Raw genomic sequence first — 19,735 nt, forward strand, 5'->3', positions numbered from 1 at the left:
CAAAATGAGTCTGTACCTCTTAGACTGATTTAAAAATATAAACAAAAACACTACAAAGCTGGATGGTGCCAATTGTTGGCAGACATGAAGATGAATCCATCTTCTTGCACTGGGTACAGTATTTCTGGAAATCATGCTAGAAGCGTAATGCTTAAAGGCTTGCATACTCTATGTAAGTGGCACTCCCACTGCTGAGTACACATCTCAAAGAAATTCTCACACAGTTCCTTTACAGGCTATGTAATTAAATTTGTGTTGATAAAGGAGTCCATTGTAGGAAAAGCAGATAATAAAACACAGCGAACACACACCACACAGAACTAGGCAACATTCAGAAGCTACTAACTATAATTAACATATAGATAGTAACCTGAACGGATCTTAAAATCACAAAAAAGCTTTTTTAACGTGTAAGCTGCATAAGATATTCATGCTATTAGTAATGATTTATGTCACCAGTGAAATAAGAAATCTGTATTTCTTCTAATTCTGTGCATTTCTAACATACCTCTAAACAAATCTCTGAAATGCTTAAGATCAGTATACTTCCTATAAACTTGAACCACAATAAACTTTAAAAGACCAATGTAAACAGGTGGTACTAAGCACAATTTTAGACTTCCAATAATCCTATACTGGATACTAACAGACAACAGGTTTCCACTACTGCATACCTAAATCCTAGATGGTCTTAAAAACAGATACGCCTGCAACGTTGATTGATTATAGAAAGATAAATAAGGACCATGGAAAAGGAGAACTTGTACCTTTCAATGTATCCTGTTGGTGTTTCTACCAGACCATCAAGTCTTTCTTGAAGGGCTGCAAGAATCTGAGGATTTTGCATCATCTGAACAGTTAGCTGACGTGCTTTAAAAAAAAAAAGGGGGCATCGAAAGAAGGATTTTATGAAAATGTATTATGCTTTTTTAATAGGACAATCCAATCTCATGAAGTTTTCCTAACTGGCCCATAAATTGCTGGTGTATCTAATGAGTAGAGACGGGCAGGGCAAGCTAAAGAGAATATACTCTAGGAAAACCCAATGTTCAGGAATAATTCAGATTCCTAATCTATCCCTAGTCAAGGCATTTCTCAAGGTCATTGCCACAACTACTATGAACAATATCCTTCCTCTTCCTGGTATCTTGTGTTTCACCCACCTTGCATTTTAGGAAGCTTAAAGCTTCATTCAGATGCCTATCTATGACTCTTGACAGTCCTTTGAATGCAGACAACACATATCAGAAAAACTGCAAATATATTGACAGTTTTAAGCCCAGGAGAAAGGTGGAGTGATCTGAATGTTTATGTTTGATGCTTGTGTAATGTATTTCTATGTGTATGAATAAAGTTAATAGTTGAGACAGTCAACAGTTGCAAATGAAGCCAAACAAAATGTGGTTATAAATGGCTTTTTGAAAACATAATCCAAATATACACTAGATTTTTACAAAACAAATTACGCTACTAATCTTCTCTTCATCATCAATACAGTTATTACACAAAGTGCCATAAACTTAATTTTCCCAATTATGTTTTTGGAGGTCAATTTACTTCTGATAATAATTCAATTATTGGATGATGTACAGCCAGGATAACCAATATAGATTTTTAAATATCAATATTGGTCAATGAGGATACAGTTCTATATCTGTTAAGAAAATGTTACAAAATGAAAGCTGAAGCTATTAATACAAGTTCTGAAGTCTTTTCACAATTAACTTCCATCTGGCTTAAAAATGAAAAGCTGAGTCATCAGGTACCTTAATATTCTTGGCCCAGATCTACAGGACATACCCTAAGCAGTACAAGCCCCCACCACCACTCCTTTTAAAAAGTATCTGCTAAAATAAATTGTGAATATTACCTACATTTAATAAATGGCTTTTCTGCTTGAAGGAGTGGATTTTTAAGAAGACACACACTACATGTTCTCTACAAAATTAAACACTAAACATACTATTATAAGCACCACATCACAACCTGTAACATTTTTAAATTCAGACAGAACTCATGGGCAGCTGTTTGACACAGGTACACCAAGTCGCTCCAACAGTGCAGGATGCAAACAATGACTTTTGAGTCACTGTATCTATACGTAACCTCTCCTTTCTCTCTCTCGAACAAAACACACACACACACACACACACACACAAAGTTTCTAGAGGTATGGACCAGTAGATAAAATGGGACAATGAGAAGGGTCCAAAAAAACAGACTGGTACTTATAACTACCCTCTAGTAGACATGTGCCAGCAATCATTGGCTCCTGAAGTAATTTAAAGTAATACCTTTGATTTTTGTTTCTTCACCAGTTTCCTCTTCTTCTACTTCTTCAACATCATCCAAATCTTGATCAAGTTCAGACTGTTCTTTGCTATAATATCATAGTATCACACCAAGGTTCAAATGTACCAATTACCAAAAAAAATTACAGAAAAACTTAAAATTCATTTTCAAAATTAGTATCTCTTTCAAAGACATGAAATACAAAATTCAAAAGGTAATTCCATTTTCTAACTTCAGATGTAAACAAGTACAAACTGGAAGTGTTTAAACTTTCATTAAAAGCATCTGGTCAAATGTGAAGTTTATACTTTTCAAACTTTATGAAATTGGTTTTGTAGGTTTTTGGGGAATGTGATGTCAACAAGTATGTGCATTCAACCCAGTATCTACTGATTTTACTTTTTCTTTTTAGTAACAACATCCTCATTTTATATGAGATGGCAACACACCAACCTAAAAGTCTACATTTCCTAGCCTACCTTCAGCTAGACTATTTTGGCAGCAAGATAGAAAAACAGAAGTGCTGCATTTCTTTGAGGAAGTATCCTTAACAGGAAAGCAGACAGCTGGGAAGCCTTTATCTTAATCCCTTCTCCCCCTCCCACTTAAGAGTATTAATGTGGTGGCTCGAGCTCCAGCAGCCACACTGGACTAGGAGGCATCCTAGGGAATGAAAGCCACCAGCTAAAGAAAAAGGAGTAAGGAAAAACAGAAGAATCCTGGATCCCTTATGGAAGTGGAGCAACTATACCAGCCTATACTATCTTTGGACTTTCCTTTTCTTTACTTCATAGTGGAGGTTAAGAAAGAATAAAGTGAAGACTTCAGAGTCTAGCTCTTGTTTAGAACAAAGCCAAGATGACAGCACCATTCAAAGAGAAAGTTAAAAAGCAGTTAGATAGCATCCTTCTCATTTCATCTTAAAAAAAAAAAAAAAAAAATCACCAAAAATCAAATTTTTGAAAATGAGATTACATCTAGCATTAGAAAGGAAAATAAGGATTCCAAAGTCAATATAAAAGGTCATCGTACAATTCCTGTGTGAATTTTTTTTTTAACATTTGGATTAGAAATACAGTTGCTTTTGTGTTTAAACAGCATTTGAAAAATTAATTTTCCATAGGGACAAATGATGACTTAATTTTCATACAACTACAGAAAAAAATCAACTGTACTCTGCCAGCATAATTTAAGTTCCTGTCAACTGAGGGAAAGAATTCAGTCTTCAGAAATGATACATATTATTTCTGAAAGCTTTTTTTTTCTTTTTTGAGACAGAGTCTCGCTCCACCCAGGCTGGATGGAGCGCAGTGGCACAATCTCGGCTCACCACAACCTCTGTCCCCCAAACTCAAGCAATTCTTGCGCCTCAACTTCCTGAATAGCTGGGACTACAGGAGTGCGCCACTGCACATGGCTAATTTTTGTATTTTTAGTAGAGACACGGTTACACCACGTTGGCTGGGCTGGCCTCAGGTGATCCTCCCACGTCGACCTTCCAAAATCCTGGGATTACAGGCATGAGCTACCACGCCCAGCCTATTTCTGGAAGAACTTTGATTTAGTATAAACTTTAAGTGTTTCATAAGTATACACACTTAAGGGCCACTGGTTACAGATAATTGGAGCAACTCCTCCTCTAGTGTCTTTAATCATTTATTGAACATCTATATGCAAAGGCTTTAAAACAGCTGTCCACAAACTATGTCCATGTGGCCAAACCCAGCCCACCCTACTATTGTAGATAAAATTTTATTGGAACACAGATGTACTACATGTATGTATTATCTGCTTTCACACTACATCAGCAGAGTTGAGTACAGTCATCCCTCAGATTCTATGGTAGACTGGTTCCAGGAAACTTCCCTACCAAAATCCTGGGATGTTCAAGTCCCTTATATAAAATGGCACAGTAACTGCAACTAACCTGTGCACATCCTCCTGCATACTTTAAATCACCTCTAGATTACTTGTAATAATACTACATACAATGTAAACATTATGTAAATAGTTGTATTATGCTGGGCCAGACAAAGTGGCTCATGCCTACAATCCCAACATTCTGGGAGCCAAAGCAAGAGGATCACTGGAGGCCAGGAGTTCAAGACCAGCCTGAACAACACAGTGAGAATTCTCTATTAAAAACAAAACAAACAACAGTTGTTATGTTCTACTGTTTATTTGCATTTATTATTGTGCTATTATATTTTATTGTTTTTTACCCTAATATTTTCTATCTGCAGTTGGTTGAATTCATAGATGCAAACTGAAACCACAGACACAGAGGGCCAAGTGCAGTTAAGAGAATCATGTGGCCCAAAATGCTGAAAATGTCTACCACCAAGTCTTTGACAGAGGAAGGTTTACTGACTCTGGTTTTCAAGAACAAGAATCCCTTCTGACTTCCACCCTCCCAGGACTAACAAGCATCCAAAATTAAATAATAAGGAAGAGGGAAATCAAGCTGTCACAACCAATTTGCTCTTTTTAAAGTTTAAAATGAGAATTTCAAAGTTAAGATGGCAGATACCACAAACTCATCTGATCTTAATCCCTAAAATCTACACTAAAATTATGATAAAGGGTTTTTTTGTTTTGTTTTGTTAGCAGACTAACACTGAAATCAAAGAAACAAGGGCAGCAACATTTTGGAAGCTGGAAACCAGACAGGTGATAATTTCATTGAGAGAACTGAAATCTAAGATTAGCAGTGGGGAAAGCTGAGAAGCAGCCCAATCACAGTCTTCAAAAGGATAAGAACTGGTGGTACCAGGTACATTTCTAGAACTAGGGCAAGAGGTGGGGCAGGAGAGAAGGTGGCTAAAACAAGAAAGTAAAAACTGATAAGCAGTTAAATCATTACATCTTCTCTTCTACACTAGCAGACATATTCAGTTTCCTCTCGGAAAGGGTAAAATTCAGAACTTGGACTGGAAGACAACAGACACAGTTAACAGTATCAAAGATATAGGACTATGTACACATTAGAATGCTAAATGTAGAGCCTCCTCTACATTTCAAGAAACACCAGAGGCCAGATCTTTACCCAGACACTGTTCAATGATTAATCTGACTAGCCCAGAGGAAAAAAAAAAAAAAACATTCTAACACTGGGGTTTCTAACAAATGCCCACTCTGGTGACCCTACACTGAAATCCCAAATTAACGAGCCTCCCCCTTCAACACTCAAATTTTCCAATCAATTTTCTTTTTTAATCATCTCTGAATTGTCCCTGCACCCCACCCAACCCAATCTTAATGAGCAGCCAACCAAGTATTGATTTATATTTTAGGAAAGCGTCTTAGATTGAGACCAAATGAGGGAAAGAAAATGTAAGAGCAAATGGACTATAAAGATGGAAGAAATATCCAGACAAATGAGATTATCATCACTGAAACAAGGACAGGATGCTATTTTAAAAAACAAAACAACAACAACAAAAAAAACAGGAAGAATAAAGCAGGTCTTGGAAACTAAAACAACAGAAATCTTAAAACTCAACACGAGCTGAAAGTCTTCAGTTCTGCCCAGAAAGAAGAGCAAAGAGACAAAGATGGAAAATAGGACAAAAGATCATGAGAAGACCAATCCAACACACAACACCTAATAATAGCTCCAGAAAGAGAAAAAATAAATGAAGCAATCACAAAGTTAAATCAAGAATATCCCTGAAACTAAAAGCCCCTGAATTGCTGCACTGAAAGGGTCCACCACTGAACATGTAATGTTAAAAGAAAAAAAACAATAATGTGAAAATTTCAGAACTCTGAAGCCATAGTAGCTTCCAGAAAGAAATGTATATAAACTGTAACTGTATCTATTTCTTAATTATCATACACAAATAGTTAATTACAATGACTCTGAACTTCAACACAGCAACACTGGAAGCAAGGTGACAATGGAGCAATGCCTTCAAAATTCTGAAGAAAAATGATTCCCATCTTACTATCCTACACCCAAACTATCCGGCATAAAGGTAGAATAGTCATTTTGTGTGATGACATGTCTTAAAATAATTTACCTCCCTTGTACTATTCCAAGAAGGTACTAACACACCAAGAAAGCAATGGGAGATTTGGCAAACAACAAACCCAAGAGGAGAAACAAGGTGAAAACTCAGGAAGATAGTAAAATAGATCCAATGACAGCTATGTCACCAAGGTTAAGCAATCCAAATTAGAAGTGTGACACAGGAGACGATCATTTTGAGAACTACTATCACTAAAAATGCTGTTTCCACTCTTCTGGTTTGTTTAATGCTGAAGACAGAATGCATAACAATGGCCCAAATTCTTATTTGTACTTCTATGTGTTGATCTTGTACTGAAGTTTCCAGCCCTCCCACTATCATTCGCTGATGCCTACAACAGCTATGGAAAATCATTTAGCAACCCCTCACTCCCAAGTGCTCTATTTTAACACGGGCTACTGTAAAATTACACACAACAAATCCTGTGCACCTCATCCCATTCTTCCTGACCCTGTTTCTGTAAAACATCCATCCACATTAGAATTCTGCCACATGCCAAATTGATTAAACCTATGCTTCCCAGGACACATGACCTTGCCCAATACTTCTCCATAAGTCTTTATAAAGCCTCAGAACACTTGAGGCCAGACTATGACCCAGATAGTCTTTTTTTCCTTGTTATCCTATCTTAGAGCCTTCAATTAACAGTGGCAAAGTGGCAATGTTGCTTTACACAGCTAATTTGGTGATCACTATTCAGATTTTCAAAATTAAACACTGGTTGAGAATTTATAGGTGGTAAAGCTCTAAAGGAAAGCAAAGAAAGGAATTAGCAAAAGCCTGGATAGCACTTATATGTCTGCAAGGGAAAGGTGCAAATGAGAAGGGGCACACAAGGCTTCTGATAGTAATGTTCTATTTTTAACTTGTCTTAATATTCCTTAAGCTCTACATATAAATACATTTTATACATATTTTGGGTGTTTGGTACATTACAATGCAAGCAGTAAAATCTTTGGGAAATATATATAATATAAAAATGAATTCTGCAAGTATTTATAATCCATTATCATGCTCTGCACTTTCTTAAAAACAGTGACAAATGGTTCAGTATATATGATGGTTTTGAATATATGATCATAAATATACTAATGATCATATATTCTGTATTTTATCTTGAATACACTGCACTACCCTTTTGTAAAAGTAGGTAGTAAGCATTAGTAACTACATTTTCATGATATATAATTCATGCTACTTGCTGTTAGTAACAGAGTACAAAGTGATGCCAAATCTTGGAAAAAGAACCAACTTTCTGCCACTTACTTGTCAATGTCTGCCATGTTGTAAGAACTCCAAATATCTATGGAGAGAAACATTAATGTTAAAAAAAAGTATATGATTTATTTAAAAAAAAAAAAAAAAAAAAAAAAGAAACCAAAACCCTTTAAATCAATACCATGCTGAAAACTATCCCAAGAAATGTCTATTTCCTTTAAAATACCATCGGTGTTAAGAAGAAAAACTCACGGAACATGCAAATTCTTCCTTACTAGTACCAAAAGTAATTTTTCAAAGGATATTATTTAAAACAAGAAAAGTTACCATTAAGCTTTTAGAATCTGTTGTATATAGACTATGATAATAGCACCATTGGTTAAAAAAAAAAAAAACTAACATTTGCTAGACTCATAGGAAAGGAACAGTAAAAAGGATCTTCATTCAAATTCTTTCAATAACCAAGAAAGGTCAATTTCTGCTTAAATTTTTAGACTACTTAGCATCTTAAACAAATCCATTTTGTATTTAGCAATATTCATTTTTATGTAATTCATGTTTAAGAAAACCAAAACCTGACGGCTACTGTACTCACTATGCCCCCTAGATCTCTTTTTAAAGAAGATTTAATCCTTGGATCAAATAGCCATTTAGACTATTTCAAAAGCTGTGGGTCCCAATCTTAATGTCAGGTAAGCCTTCCCTATCTCTTCAAACGTACATGTACCTCATGTTAGATAACTGATAACCACCAACCTCCAGCTTCCCCTAGATATGCTGGGGACATTGTCAAGACTTGTGGTTACCAGACCTGAGTAAGTTTACTGTTAAGACTGACCAGAGGGTATCCTAAGTTCCTTCTCACTAAAAGATTAGTATGAACCTGGAGAATACTGCTTTTAGAAAAATCTTAAAAGTAGATGTGCTATATTCAGGCAGCAAACAATGGTAGAATGCCACAGGTAATCTACAAATTACAAAAAAAACTAAACCAAGTTTTGATAGAATCCACATTAAAATCAAGTTTATCTTCTTAGCCAGGCACAGTGGCACGAGCCTGTAGTCCCAGCAGCCCAAGAGGCAAGATCATTTGAGCACAGGAGTTCAAGGCCTGCCTGGGAAACACAGCAAGACCCTATCTCTAAAAAAGTGATAATAAATAAATAGAATCAAGCTATCTGGTAAAAAAAAATCTTAGTACATATTTAATCCACAAAATCCTGCATGTGTTTACTTTCACAGCAACGTATTATGCCTATGAACAAAGAGTTGCAAATGGAAAAGATCCTGATTTTAGCAGTTAAGTGCTAATATTTGGGGGAAACAGTATTACTGACCTAGTACTTATCCTTTAGAGTAATTATAAAGAAAATTTTTCTTCCTAATGTATTTAACTTTGTAAATATTTTGTATTTGTTGTAAATAATTCCTAATAGTACTGATGAATTTTTCTAGTGATGCTGGGTAATGATTCAGCATTTACAAAGTGTTTAGCAATTATGAATACTAATCAAAAATAAGAAAAACATTGAATCTCTGACATCAAAGAAATGCAAGTAGGATTCCAGTTTGTCTATCACATCATCAGTAATTTCCTTTTAATACCAAGAAACTTGTGGTGCACATGTATCCTTATTTCTGGCTATTGTTCTTTCTGGAGAGCAATCTGACAATAGGAATATCAAAAGTCTTGAACATGTCCATCTCAGCCAGGCACCGTGGCTCACACCTGCAATCCCAGTACTTTGGGAGACCAAGGTAGAAGGACCGCTTGAGGACAGGAGTTCAAGCCAAGCCTTGGCAACACAATGAGACGCTATCTCTTAAAAAATAAAAATTAAAAAAACAAAGTATGTCCATCTCCAGATTTATTCACTTATGAGATCTACCATGAAAAAATTACAAAGAATCTAATGCCTTTGCTTTCCATGTTCACCTAGAAGGTTCTTCCACAGCTCTGAACAAGTCTTGCACATCCTTTGGCTCTCAGTTCAAAGTTTCACTCCCCAGAGATGCTTTCTCCAACCTGCAGATTCTGGTTAAGTAAGATTTCTTGGTTGTACACACACTCCTGTAAAGCTTTCTTTCCACCATAAGATGTCTCAGTTTGTAATTATAAATTAGGGTGACCTATGGTCTGTCTCTTCCAACTGACAAGATTCATGATTACAAGAATTAAATCTGATCTTGCCAATCACAGTGTTGTCTTCTTTGGGGTAGCACACAAAGCTTATTATAAACTTAGTACTATAATGGAATGTGCATAAATGGAATGCTTTGTAGTCACAAATGAAACATATCTGAGTTGATATGAAGGAACACCAAAGCAAGGTAGAGAATGTATGCCAAAATCCCATTTGGATATGGGGGGAAAAAAAAATATATATATATATATATATATATATAAAATCTCCACTCATATATGCACATGCTTTAATATAAATAAAACCTTTTTAAAAACATACACCAAAAACCCAACCAGAGTAACCTAACGAGAAAGAAGGGACTGGGGGTAATGAGAACTAATTTCCCATTCACTATTACGGTCATGTGTGGATTATATGTTCTGAGAAATGTGTCTTTAAGTGATTTTATTGTTGTTCAAACATCAGAGTATACTTACACAAACCGAGATGGTATACCCTACTACACACCTAGGCTATGATACAGACTATTGCTCCCAGGCTACAAACCTATACAGCATGTGACTGTACTGAACACAGTAGGCAACTTTAATGTAATGGCTAAGTATTTATGTGGTGCATGACTGCATTTGGTTTTCCAATACACAGATTTATATAATAATTTCCAATACACAAATGTATTCTGAAATTTTCTGGGTTTAATATATAGTGTCTAGTAAACCCAGCAATTGTCAAAAATAGAAACAAAACCCAAAACTTCCAAATTTAATTTTTATAACATTCTAATGTGCTCACAGAAGAATGGCTACACTGTTAACCTCAATGTCCATTTGCAGCATTATATTTATAGTTTAAATTCTTAAAATGAAACTTTATCTTTAGTAAAGAGGATCCAAGACAGAACATTTAAAGAACATTAACAGGAGGCATTTACTCCTCCAGAGAAGGCTGCTCTAACCTGCCCATTCTGGCTACATTGTATTTCTTGGTTGTAAGATAGACCTAATTTTCTAGTCAGTTGTAGTCAGATCATTTGGGCTGACATCAACTTTGTAGCAATCCACAAACTAAGGCAAACAACTTCTGGCTCTATTTCATCACCTATATAAAGTAGAAAAATATCTGAGGGAGTAGGACCCAAAAATCTGAAGTCTAAACAAAAAACTCAGCTTCTGAGAGGTGGTTCTCAGTTAGACCACACTGACAAACACAAGTTTAGGTTAATACCTGTGTTAATTTTTTTCTGTAGTTGACATTAAATAAAATCAGTGAGAATCTTAGTTGTTAGACAAATTGCATTCCAAGATCTCTGTGAAAAACTTTCATTCCTGAAAGCAACAAACTAGATTATGCAGATCAATTCTACCAATGAAAAATACGGCTGGACGCAGTGGCTCATACCTGTAATCCTAGCACTTTGAAAGGCCAAGGCAGGCAAATTGCCTGAGCTTAGGAGTTCAAGACCAGCCTGAGCAACATGGTGAAACCCAGCCTCTACTAAAACACAAAAAATTAGCCAGGCATGATTGCGCACACCTGTAGTCCCAGCTACTTGGGAGGCTGAGGCAGGAGAATTGCTTAAACCCAGGAGGAGGAGGCTTCAGTGAGCCGAGATCACACCACTGCACCCCAGCCTGGGTGAGAGCGAGACCCTGTGTCAAATTAAAAAAAGAAAGAAAGAAAGAAAGAAAGAAAAATAATTAAAAGTAGAGACTTTTTTAACAAAAACATTTTGTTAAAAATCTTAAAAGCACCGAAATACTAACAAGATAGTAAGGAATTACCAGTCCAAAACTGAAGGCAAAACAGGAAGCAGAAGGAAGGCACTTGCACACTAAGGTCAACTGCCAATTATCAGCAATGTGAACTTTGGTTTTAACCAGTTAAAATTCTGGGCCTGTCCAAGATGGGTATCTTTATGGCAACTCTCCCAAATTAAGCAGGAACCCCAAAATGCTATATCCTCAAGAATAAATTCATTCTAATGGACAAACAGCGCCAATTTACCTCATCTGTATTGCCCTCCAAACCCCAACCTATGTACTTAAAATGACCTGTCCCTGGTATATTTAGACACCTGCACATCCAAATATAAATGAAAGCTTCCTTCTAGACCTTAAAAAATTCATACAAGTAATTTTCACAGCCAACAGGAGAAACAAAATAAAACAGAAATCAATCCTACACAAAGACTTAAATACTGTCATACAGACTACAAACAAATATATACCTATAGGCATAGTAAGCCTGGCTATCTTTGATCTAAGTTTGAAAATACACTGTCTGCAAGGAAGTCATCTATTAAAGGTGATATAACAAATTTGTAAAACTAGAACTTCCAGAAATAAAAATAACTGGAATCAAACTAAATGGGCTGGCTTAAGAGTAAGATAAACAGCTGAAGAATTAAGTGACCTGAAATGAAGCTTAGAAGAAAACTTTCAAAATATGGTAGAGCCACAGAATCTGAAGGACTGAAAATACTGAAAAGAAAAGACATTTTAGGATCCAAAAAAGCCTAAAAGACTTCATACAAGTTCCAAGAGCAGAAGGATGGAATATTTGAAGACGTTAATATGCAAGAATTTTCCATTTCTTTAAGTGATGAAAGACACTAATCCACAGATTCAGGTAGCCCTACAAATCAAAACCATAAAATAAAGAACCCATATATATATATATATATATATATATATATATATATATATATGGGTTATTTATATATATATATATGGGTTATTTATATATATATATATGGTTTATTTATCCAGCTCAGGATATATCAGTAAAAAGGCAAGATAGCAAAAACAAATTCATCTCAAAAGCACACACAGAAAAGGGAGATTAACTTCAAAGCCACAAAAAGACTGACAGCTGTCTTCTCTTCAATAAGACACCAAAAGACAACAGAATCCTCTATATGTTGAAAATAACTAAGGCTCTTAGAATACTATCCCCAACCAAAACATCTTTTAAGAACGAAGGTGAGGCCATGTGCAGTAGCTCACATCTATAGTCTCAGCACTTTGGAAGGCTGGGTCAGGAGGATCGCTTGAGGCCAGGAGTTCAAGGCCGGCCTGGGCAATATAGATCATCTCTACAAAAAATTAAAATGCCTGTTGTAGTCCTAGCTACTTGGAAGACTGAGGCAGGAAGATCACTTGAACCCAGGAGTTTGAGGTTACAGTGAGCTATGATCATGCTGCTGCACTTCAACATATCTCCTTAAAAAAAAAAAGTAAAAGACAGTTTCAGAATAAAACACTAACCAAGGTAGCATGTATTGTCAGGAAAAAATAGACTTCAAGGAAAAACATTAAGAGATAAAAAGGTCACTTTATAATAAAAGGTTCATACATATATGGTGTATATAAGATCTCAAAAGACATAACTGACCCTAAAAACATGCTTGAAGGCATTTTTTCTTTTTTTTTTTTTTTTTTTTTTTTGGAGACAAGGCCTTGCTCTGTTGCCTAGGCGTGATACAGCTCACTGCAGCCTTGACCTCACAGGCTCAAGTGATCCTCTCACTCTCTCACCTCAGCCTCCTGAGTAGCTGGGACTACAGGTATGCATGCACCACCACACTCAGCTAATTTTTAAAAATTTTTTTTGTAAAGACAGAGTGTCTCACTATGTTGCCTAGACTGGTCTGGAAATCCTGTGCTCCCGCCTTGGCCTCCCAAAGTGCTGTGATTACAGGTGTGAGCCACCACGCCTGGCCTCCCGAAAGCAAATCTTCCTTCCTAAACTGAACCAAAAACAAAGAAAATCTTCCACCGAAGCGGGGAGGCAACTGACTGAACTAGATACATAGAGCTGACATAAGGCTAAGAAACCATTACCCAACTGCAGTCACATAACATTTTAGTCAACCCAGGACTGCATATACAACGGTGGTCCCATAAGATTATAATGGAGCTGATTCATATAAAAGTATGGCACTTACAATTATGTACAGTACATAATACTTGATAAGGGCAATAAATGACTTATTGGTTTATGTATTTACTATGCTTTTGGTGGTTAGAGTACACTTTAACTTATTTTTTAAAAAGTTAAAACTGTCTATGGTATTCAACACAGCAACATGCTACACAGGTTTGTAGCCTAGGAACAACAAACAGGCTATACCATATAGCCTAGGTGTGTAGTAGGCTGTACCATCTAGGTTTGTGTAAATACATTCTATGACATTCATAAAAGGATGAAACGGCCTAATGATGCATTTCTCCAGAACATATCCCCATTATTAACCATGCATGACTGTATATGTAAACAAATTCTATGTTAGAAGACTTAATGACCATAACTGCTATACAGCTTTTCCCTAGAGCACAGCGAGATACAAGGTGGAGTGCTTTTGAATTCCATGCTGCTATGGTTTGAGTATCTGTCCCCTCTAAAACTCATATTGAAATTTAATCCCCTATGTGGCAGCACTGAGAGGTGGGGGCTTTAAGAAGTGATTGGATCATGAGGGTTCCACCCTCACAAATGAATTAATCCATTAGTGGATTAACGTATTTCTTTATAAATTACACAGTTTCCCACCAGGGGAACTGGAGATCCGAGCTACCCAGTTAGCACACTCAGCCCCCTCCCCATGTGATACCCTGCACTGCCTTGGGAACCTTCAGAGTCCCCACAAGTAAGGTGCTCACCACATGGGGCCCCTCGATCTTGGATTTCTCAGCCTCTATAACTTCAAGAAATAAATTCTTTATTCATGCTGATTTACAGTAGAACAGTGTAAGTCAATATTCTTTCAAAACCAGGACAAAAATTATCTCATCATAAGTTATCATTGCTCACGTACATAACCATGGACGGGTTATTTAACCACTCCATACCTATTTCCTTGTTAAAATGTTGATGCTACCTATCTCTAAGTGCATTAAATGAGCTAATAATACACACAGAATTTAAAACAATGCCTGAATAATCAATCAGTAAGTGTTGCCTACCACATTATTTTTACCCCTGTTATGCCCTTCTGTACCCTCTTCAGGAAGTAATTCCAAGACCAAAATTATAACTCTAGACAGGTGTGGTGGCTCACACCTGTAAACTCAGCACTTTGGGAAGCCAAGACAAGATCACTTGACTTGAGGCATTTAAGACCAGTCAGGGCAACACAGCAAAAGCCTGTCTCCACAAGGAAAAAATATATATAACCCTGTTTCCCAATAAAAATCAAAATGTACAAAACTTCTGAATAAGTAAAAATGTATACAAATATGCAGGAAGTAAAAGGCAGAGTTGGTAACCAAAGGTATAGAAGCCAATTTCTATGGCAAGCCCAGTAATGTACTCTAATGTTCTGCAGTCACTGAGCTAAACAACTTACATATGGATAGGTGTAAAGTAACAAGTCTCCTTCTAACCCCTATACTGCCCAAAAACTTATTTAGATGAAACCAGTTTGAAACGGAATTTAAAATCATCAATTATAACAGGTTCCTTCGTGCAAACGTTGTATTACCCTATGCCCCCTTTACCTTTTTCTTCCTTCACAGCTCTCATCACAATTTGACATTTCACATCTAAGCAACCAATTTGCCTCTTTTGCTCATGAGATACATGTCCATACAGGTGCCAGATAGTTACCCAAAAAATAAACTGAGAACACAAGTAATTACAGGTTTGATTAAACTTGAAGATCTGAATACACTGATCATTAATATTTTGATATTGATGAGGTTTCATTCTAATCCTTCGTTTCAAATTTACAACCAAGAAGTAAACAAATAAAATACTGTATTTTGACATCTTCAGACCTTTTAAGTCCAACAGATACTGCTTCTGTAGCCCCTTCTACAAAAAGACCCTTAGTTTTTAACATATTTTCAGCAACTTAGAATCAACTCAGTTACCAGGAGCCAACAGGAGCAAGCTGAATAAAAAGAGATGGCACTTTGGATTACACTCGTCATGGTACAGGTATTCTTTTCAAAAATCTCGTTAAAGGCCAAGTGCAGTAATTTACCATATTCGGTATTAGCTTTATAATTCTGCAAATCAATGGGCCTAATATGAAAACAGGTACTTTCTAGCAGATAAAATTTAGAAAAATATTCAAATCGGTATACTGAAAACTTTTAAATTTCTATTTATTAACATAATGTTGACTTGGAAGGAGAATCTATGAAAGTCAGGTTTTATGATAGAAGATGTCCAAGTCCACCTACTAGGGTTTAGTTCCACATATTCTCCAAAGGATAGTATTCTTAGAACTAAACTATAGATTTAGGCCATTTATTTAAACTTGGGCAATTCGAACAAGCTTGAAACACAAGAGTGCCTTGAAAATAACTGTAAATGTCATTTATTTCCCTTTGATTTTTAAATGGTAACCCATACGTAAAAGGTTTTTCCCTTATTCAATCACAGGTCATGTGTATTACTTCCAAAGTAAATATTAAGTGAGTTAATTCCATTAACTCCAAAGTGAGTATTAATTTAAGCTGACCAAAAAAAGAGGACCCAGATACCCGTTTCCAAAGATGTTTTGAATCCACCTATTTTCAAAAGGCCAAATTTCATTTTACAGCTCTTCTGAAACCAGGGAAGCAGTGTGAATTTTTAATTGCAGCAGTGAGATACCTTAAAATGTTAGCAGTGATATTTTTAAAATGTAGTTGTTTCAGAACTGATCAGTGACCGTCTAAAATAGGGGCTCCTTGAGGACATCCTGTGCCTGGTTCATCCTTTTTGTACTCTCAAAGTCTAGCCTTCCAAGATAGGACCTCAGTCCCAGCCTCCCTACACTGCCATCCCCGAGATCTTTAGGGGAGTGGGGTTCATTGACAAGGTTGCAGGCTACAAACTTGGCTAAGTTTATACTAACACCTCATTCCATCCTACCTCCTATCTTAAAAAGGAAACAGTTTAAGTATCTTATTCTAGTGATTTCAATAAACGAACTAATTTATAAGAAAGCCAAGAACAATTAAAGTCACAAAGGGCCAAACTTTTTATTTTCATCTAAGAACCGTTTGCAGGGGTGGTCTGATCTTTTGGCTTCCCTGTGCCACATTAGAACTGTCTTGGGCCACACGTAAAATACATTAGTTGATGAGCTTTTTCAAAATAATAATAATGAAGCTTATGAATTTGTGTTGGGCCACATTTAAAGCCGTCCTGGGCCGCGGGTTGGACAAGCTTGGTTTAGGGGTTTAGATCGATTAGGGTCAATACCCCCCAAATAAAAAATCCTGATCAAGACACCCATCTAACTGTACCTGGGAAACACAACAACAACCTTTTGCTAATAAGTTAACATAAGCGCTATATACGCGTTAACTTTTTAAAATACTAGCAGTGGAGGCCCTTCCTCATCAGCTAACATCCACAATCTCCGGTACCAATAAAAAGATTAAGACCAAAGAGAAGCAGGGAAGAGTTTGAAACCCAGGGACAGGGCTTACTAGCTTACTCTCCCTTTTCACGTTCCACCGTCTCCACAACTTTCAAAGTAAGGATAGCCCGAGGGCAAGGGTCTCCAACCAGGCCCAGCTGGTGGCCACGAAGCCCATTACCACGTGTGGAGGGAAGCCGCCGGGGGGTTTCCCCTCCCCGCGCGGCCGCCCCCAATGGGCGGAGAGCCCGGGAGCGTCGCAGTCTCCCCCGCCCCCTCCCCGCCTCGGGGCCTCGTCCTCCACAGCCCCTCCCTCCCGTCGGAATTCGCAGCCTCCGCCGTTCTTTCATCTCCCAGCGGCCTCCCTCCTGGTATTTTGAGGGAAAAGCAGGGGGGTGTCGAAAAGGCGGCCGGCTCTGCACTCGGCCCGGCCCGTACGCCGGGGGCCTCCCGGTCCCCGCGGCGCAGTCGACTCTCAGGGCACCCGGGCGTCACCGCGGCCTCGCTCCGGTACACGCGGAGAAGACGGTGGAGCTCAGAGAACCTCACGCCGCCAGGCCGCGCCAACCCCTACGTCGCCTCAGCCGTCCCAGATAAAAGCGCTGGTCGGCCCTAGGGCCCCTCTCAGACTCCGGGGTCCAGACTCCGCGGTCCTGTCCGACCTCACAGGACGACCCCGGAGGCCCTGGGCGGCCAGCGGCCCCGACTCCCCGCTCCCAGTCCCTCTATCCCTCCGGCCCTCCCATCTGCGCAGGCCGCCCAGCGAAAACTACGTTCCCCCTTCCCTTCCAGGCCCCCATCCGTTACCGGCGGCTAGTATGGGGAGCCAGGCGGCCGGAGCTGCGCAGGCAGTGACTCAGGGCGGCAGCGGCGGCGGGAGGAGCAGGAGGCGGCGCCGCGAGCAGATGGCGCTAAAAAAGACCCAAGAGCCCGCCGCTCGCGCTCATATACAATTAGCGTCAGCACGTAGGGCCCTCTCGCCGCCCTCCCCCCGGCCTTGTAGTCTCCCAGCAACGCGAGCGAGAGGCGGGTCCAGGCCGGGTTGCCTAGCAACTGAACCGTCCTTCTTCCCCGGCGACCTCCATACCGCAGCCGAGGACTCCTGCAGACCCTAGGACTCCTGCAGCCCCGAGGCCCAGCGCCGCGCTTGGGCTCCTCTGGTTCCCGCCGGTGTCTAACCTTCTCTGTTAAGCACCCCACCATCTCTTTTCTCCCCGCTGAGCCGGAAAGGAAATCTCAACCCCATCAGTTGTGGGGAAGGCCTGGCCCGCGTGCCCGGCGCCCGGCCCGCTCCGCCCCCTTCGGCGTTGTGCTGGGAATGCTGAGGGCGGGCGCTAGTCGCCTGGTCCCTCTCTCGCCGCAGCCTAGACGGCGGGCGCTCCCTGTCAGGGCCTAATTCCTGCAACTCGCCGGCCCCCGGTAACTATTTTCCCTCCCCGCCTAAGAAAAACAGTTTTTTCCTCTAGACCACTTCGGCGGCCTCTTCTGCCTGTTTTGCTTCGAACTATGCCAGCGGGTCTTCGTGCCTTTAGGGGGTGCTCGTCATCCTTAGCTCCCCATCCCCCCGCCACGTACTTGTACCTGATGTACAGTCCCTTCAGTTCTTTTGACGGATGAAAATGGCATATTTGTGCATTCTCTGGATGCGTCGTAATGAGGACATGCAGTATGTCTGTTGTTTCATCTTTCTGAAAAAGTAAATCGCATTAAATCCTCAGGCTTGTAAAACCTCATAACTAATTTTCAAGTGATGATGAATTGACTAACATTAACTCAAAAAGTTGTTCTCAGAATATGGTCTGAGGGTCCCCAGACCCTTTCAAGAGGAAGGTCAAAACTATTTCCATATTAATGTCGAGACTGTCTTTTGCATTCTCATTCTCTCACAAGTGTACAGTGGGGTTTTCCGGAGGCTATGTGACATGTGATAAGGAAACAGACTGAAAATAGAAGAAGATAGGAGAATCCAGTCATCTGCGGTTAAACCAGACGTTAAAGAGATTTGCAAAAACTCGATTTGGGGGCAAGAGGGGGTAGTTATTTTTCTTTTTTCTTTTTTTTCTTTTTTTTTTTTTTTTTGAGAGGGAGTCTCGCTCTGTCGCCCAGGCTGGAGTGCAGTAGCACGATCACGGCTCGCTGCAAGCTCCGCCTCCTGGGTTCAAGCCATTCTCCTGCCTCAGCCTCCCAAGTAGCTGGGACTACAGGCACCCGCCACCACGCCTGGCTAATTTTTCGTATTTTTAGTAGAAACAGGGTTTCACCGTGTTAGCCACGATGGTCTCGATCTCCTGACCTCGTGATCCGCCCGGCTCAGCCTCCCAAAGTGCTGAGATTACAGGTGTGAGCCACCTCACCGGGCCTATTTTTCATATAAAAAATTATTTTTGTTAATATTTGATTGCTTTATTGTTTTTAAATGAAATACTCTTAAAATTTCTCACTTTTAATTTCTGACATAAGTATCAGTATCAATAATGCACATAAAAGTTCTTTGGGGTCCTCAACTTTTAAAGGAGTGTAAAGGAATCCTAAGACTACAAAGTTTGAGAACCTGTTCTCTAAATCTTACATTTCTTGAAACTTCAAACTGCCTAGAATGCCCTGTTGTAATCCACACATTTAACAGCTGTATCTTCCATTTGAGGGGATACGATGTTTTCCTTGGCGCTCCAGAACCTCATTGAAATTAA

General features: G+C 39.0%; 1 protein-coding gene across 7 annotated transcripts in view; it reads right to left on the reverse strand.

Annotated features, from left to right (window-relative positions):
- NAP1L1 (nucleosome assembly protein 1 like 1) overlaps nucleotides 1-18,589 on the reverse strand; it is a 38,332-nt gene extending 19,743 nt beyond the window's left edge. For 3 of the 7 annotated variants that reach the window (XM_050748544.1, XM_050748543.1, XM_050748541.1), the window contains exons 1-4: nucleotides 18,225-18,589; nucleotides 7,590-7,626; nucleotides 2,295-2,380; nucleotides 768-870 (exon numbers count right to left, since the gene is read on the reverse strand). In XM_050748544.1, the coding sequence (XP_050604501.1) occupies nucleotides 768-870; nucleotides 2,295-2,380; nucleotides 7,590-7,626; nucleotides 18,225-18,291 (293 nt within the window). In that variant the 5' untranslated portion in view covers nucleotides 18,292-18,589. Of the gene's footprint in view, nucleotides 1-767; nucleotides 871-2,294; nucleotides 2,381-7,589; nucleotides 7,627-17,852; nucleotides 18,020-18,132 lie in introns of those variants that run through there. The other 4 variants (XM_050748546.1, XM_050748545.1, XM_050748547.1 and 1 more) reach the window with 4 other exon arrangements.
- Between the last annotated feature and the right edge of the window lie 1,146 nt (nucleotides 18,590-19,735).

The sequence above is a fragment of the Macaca thibetana genome, chromosome 11, assembly GCF_024542745.1.
Source record: "Macaca thibetana thibetana isolate TM-01 chromosome 11, ASM2454274v1, whole genome shotgun sequence".
In the NCBI taxonomy this organism is placed as follows: domain Eukaryota; kingdom Metazoa; phylum Chordata; class Mammalia; order Primates; family Cercopithecidae; genus Macaca; species Macaca thibetana.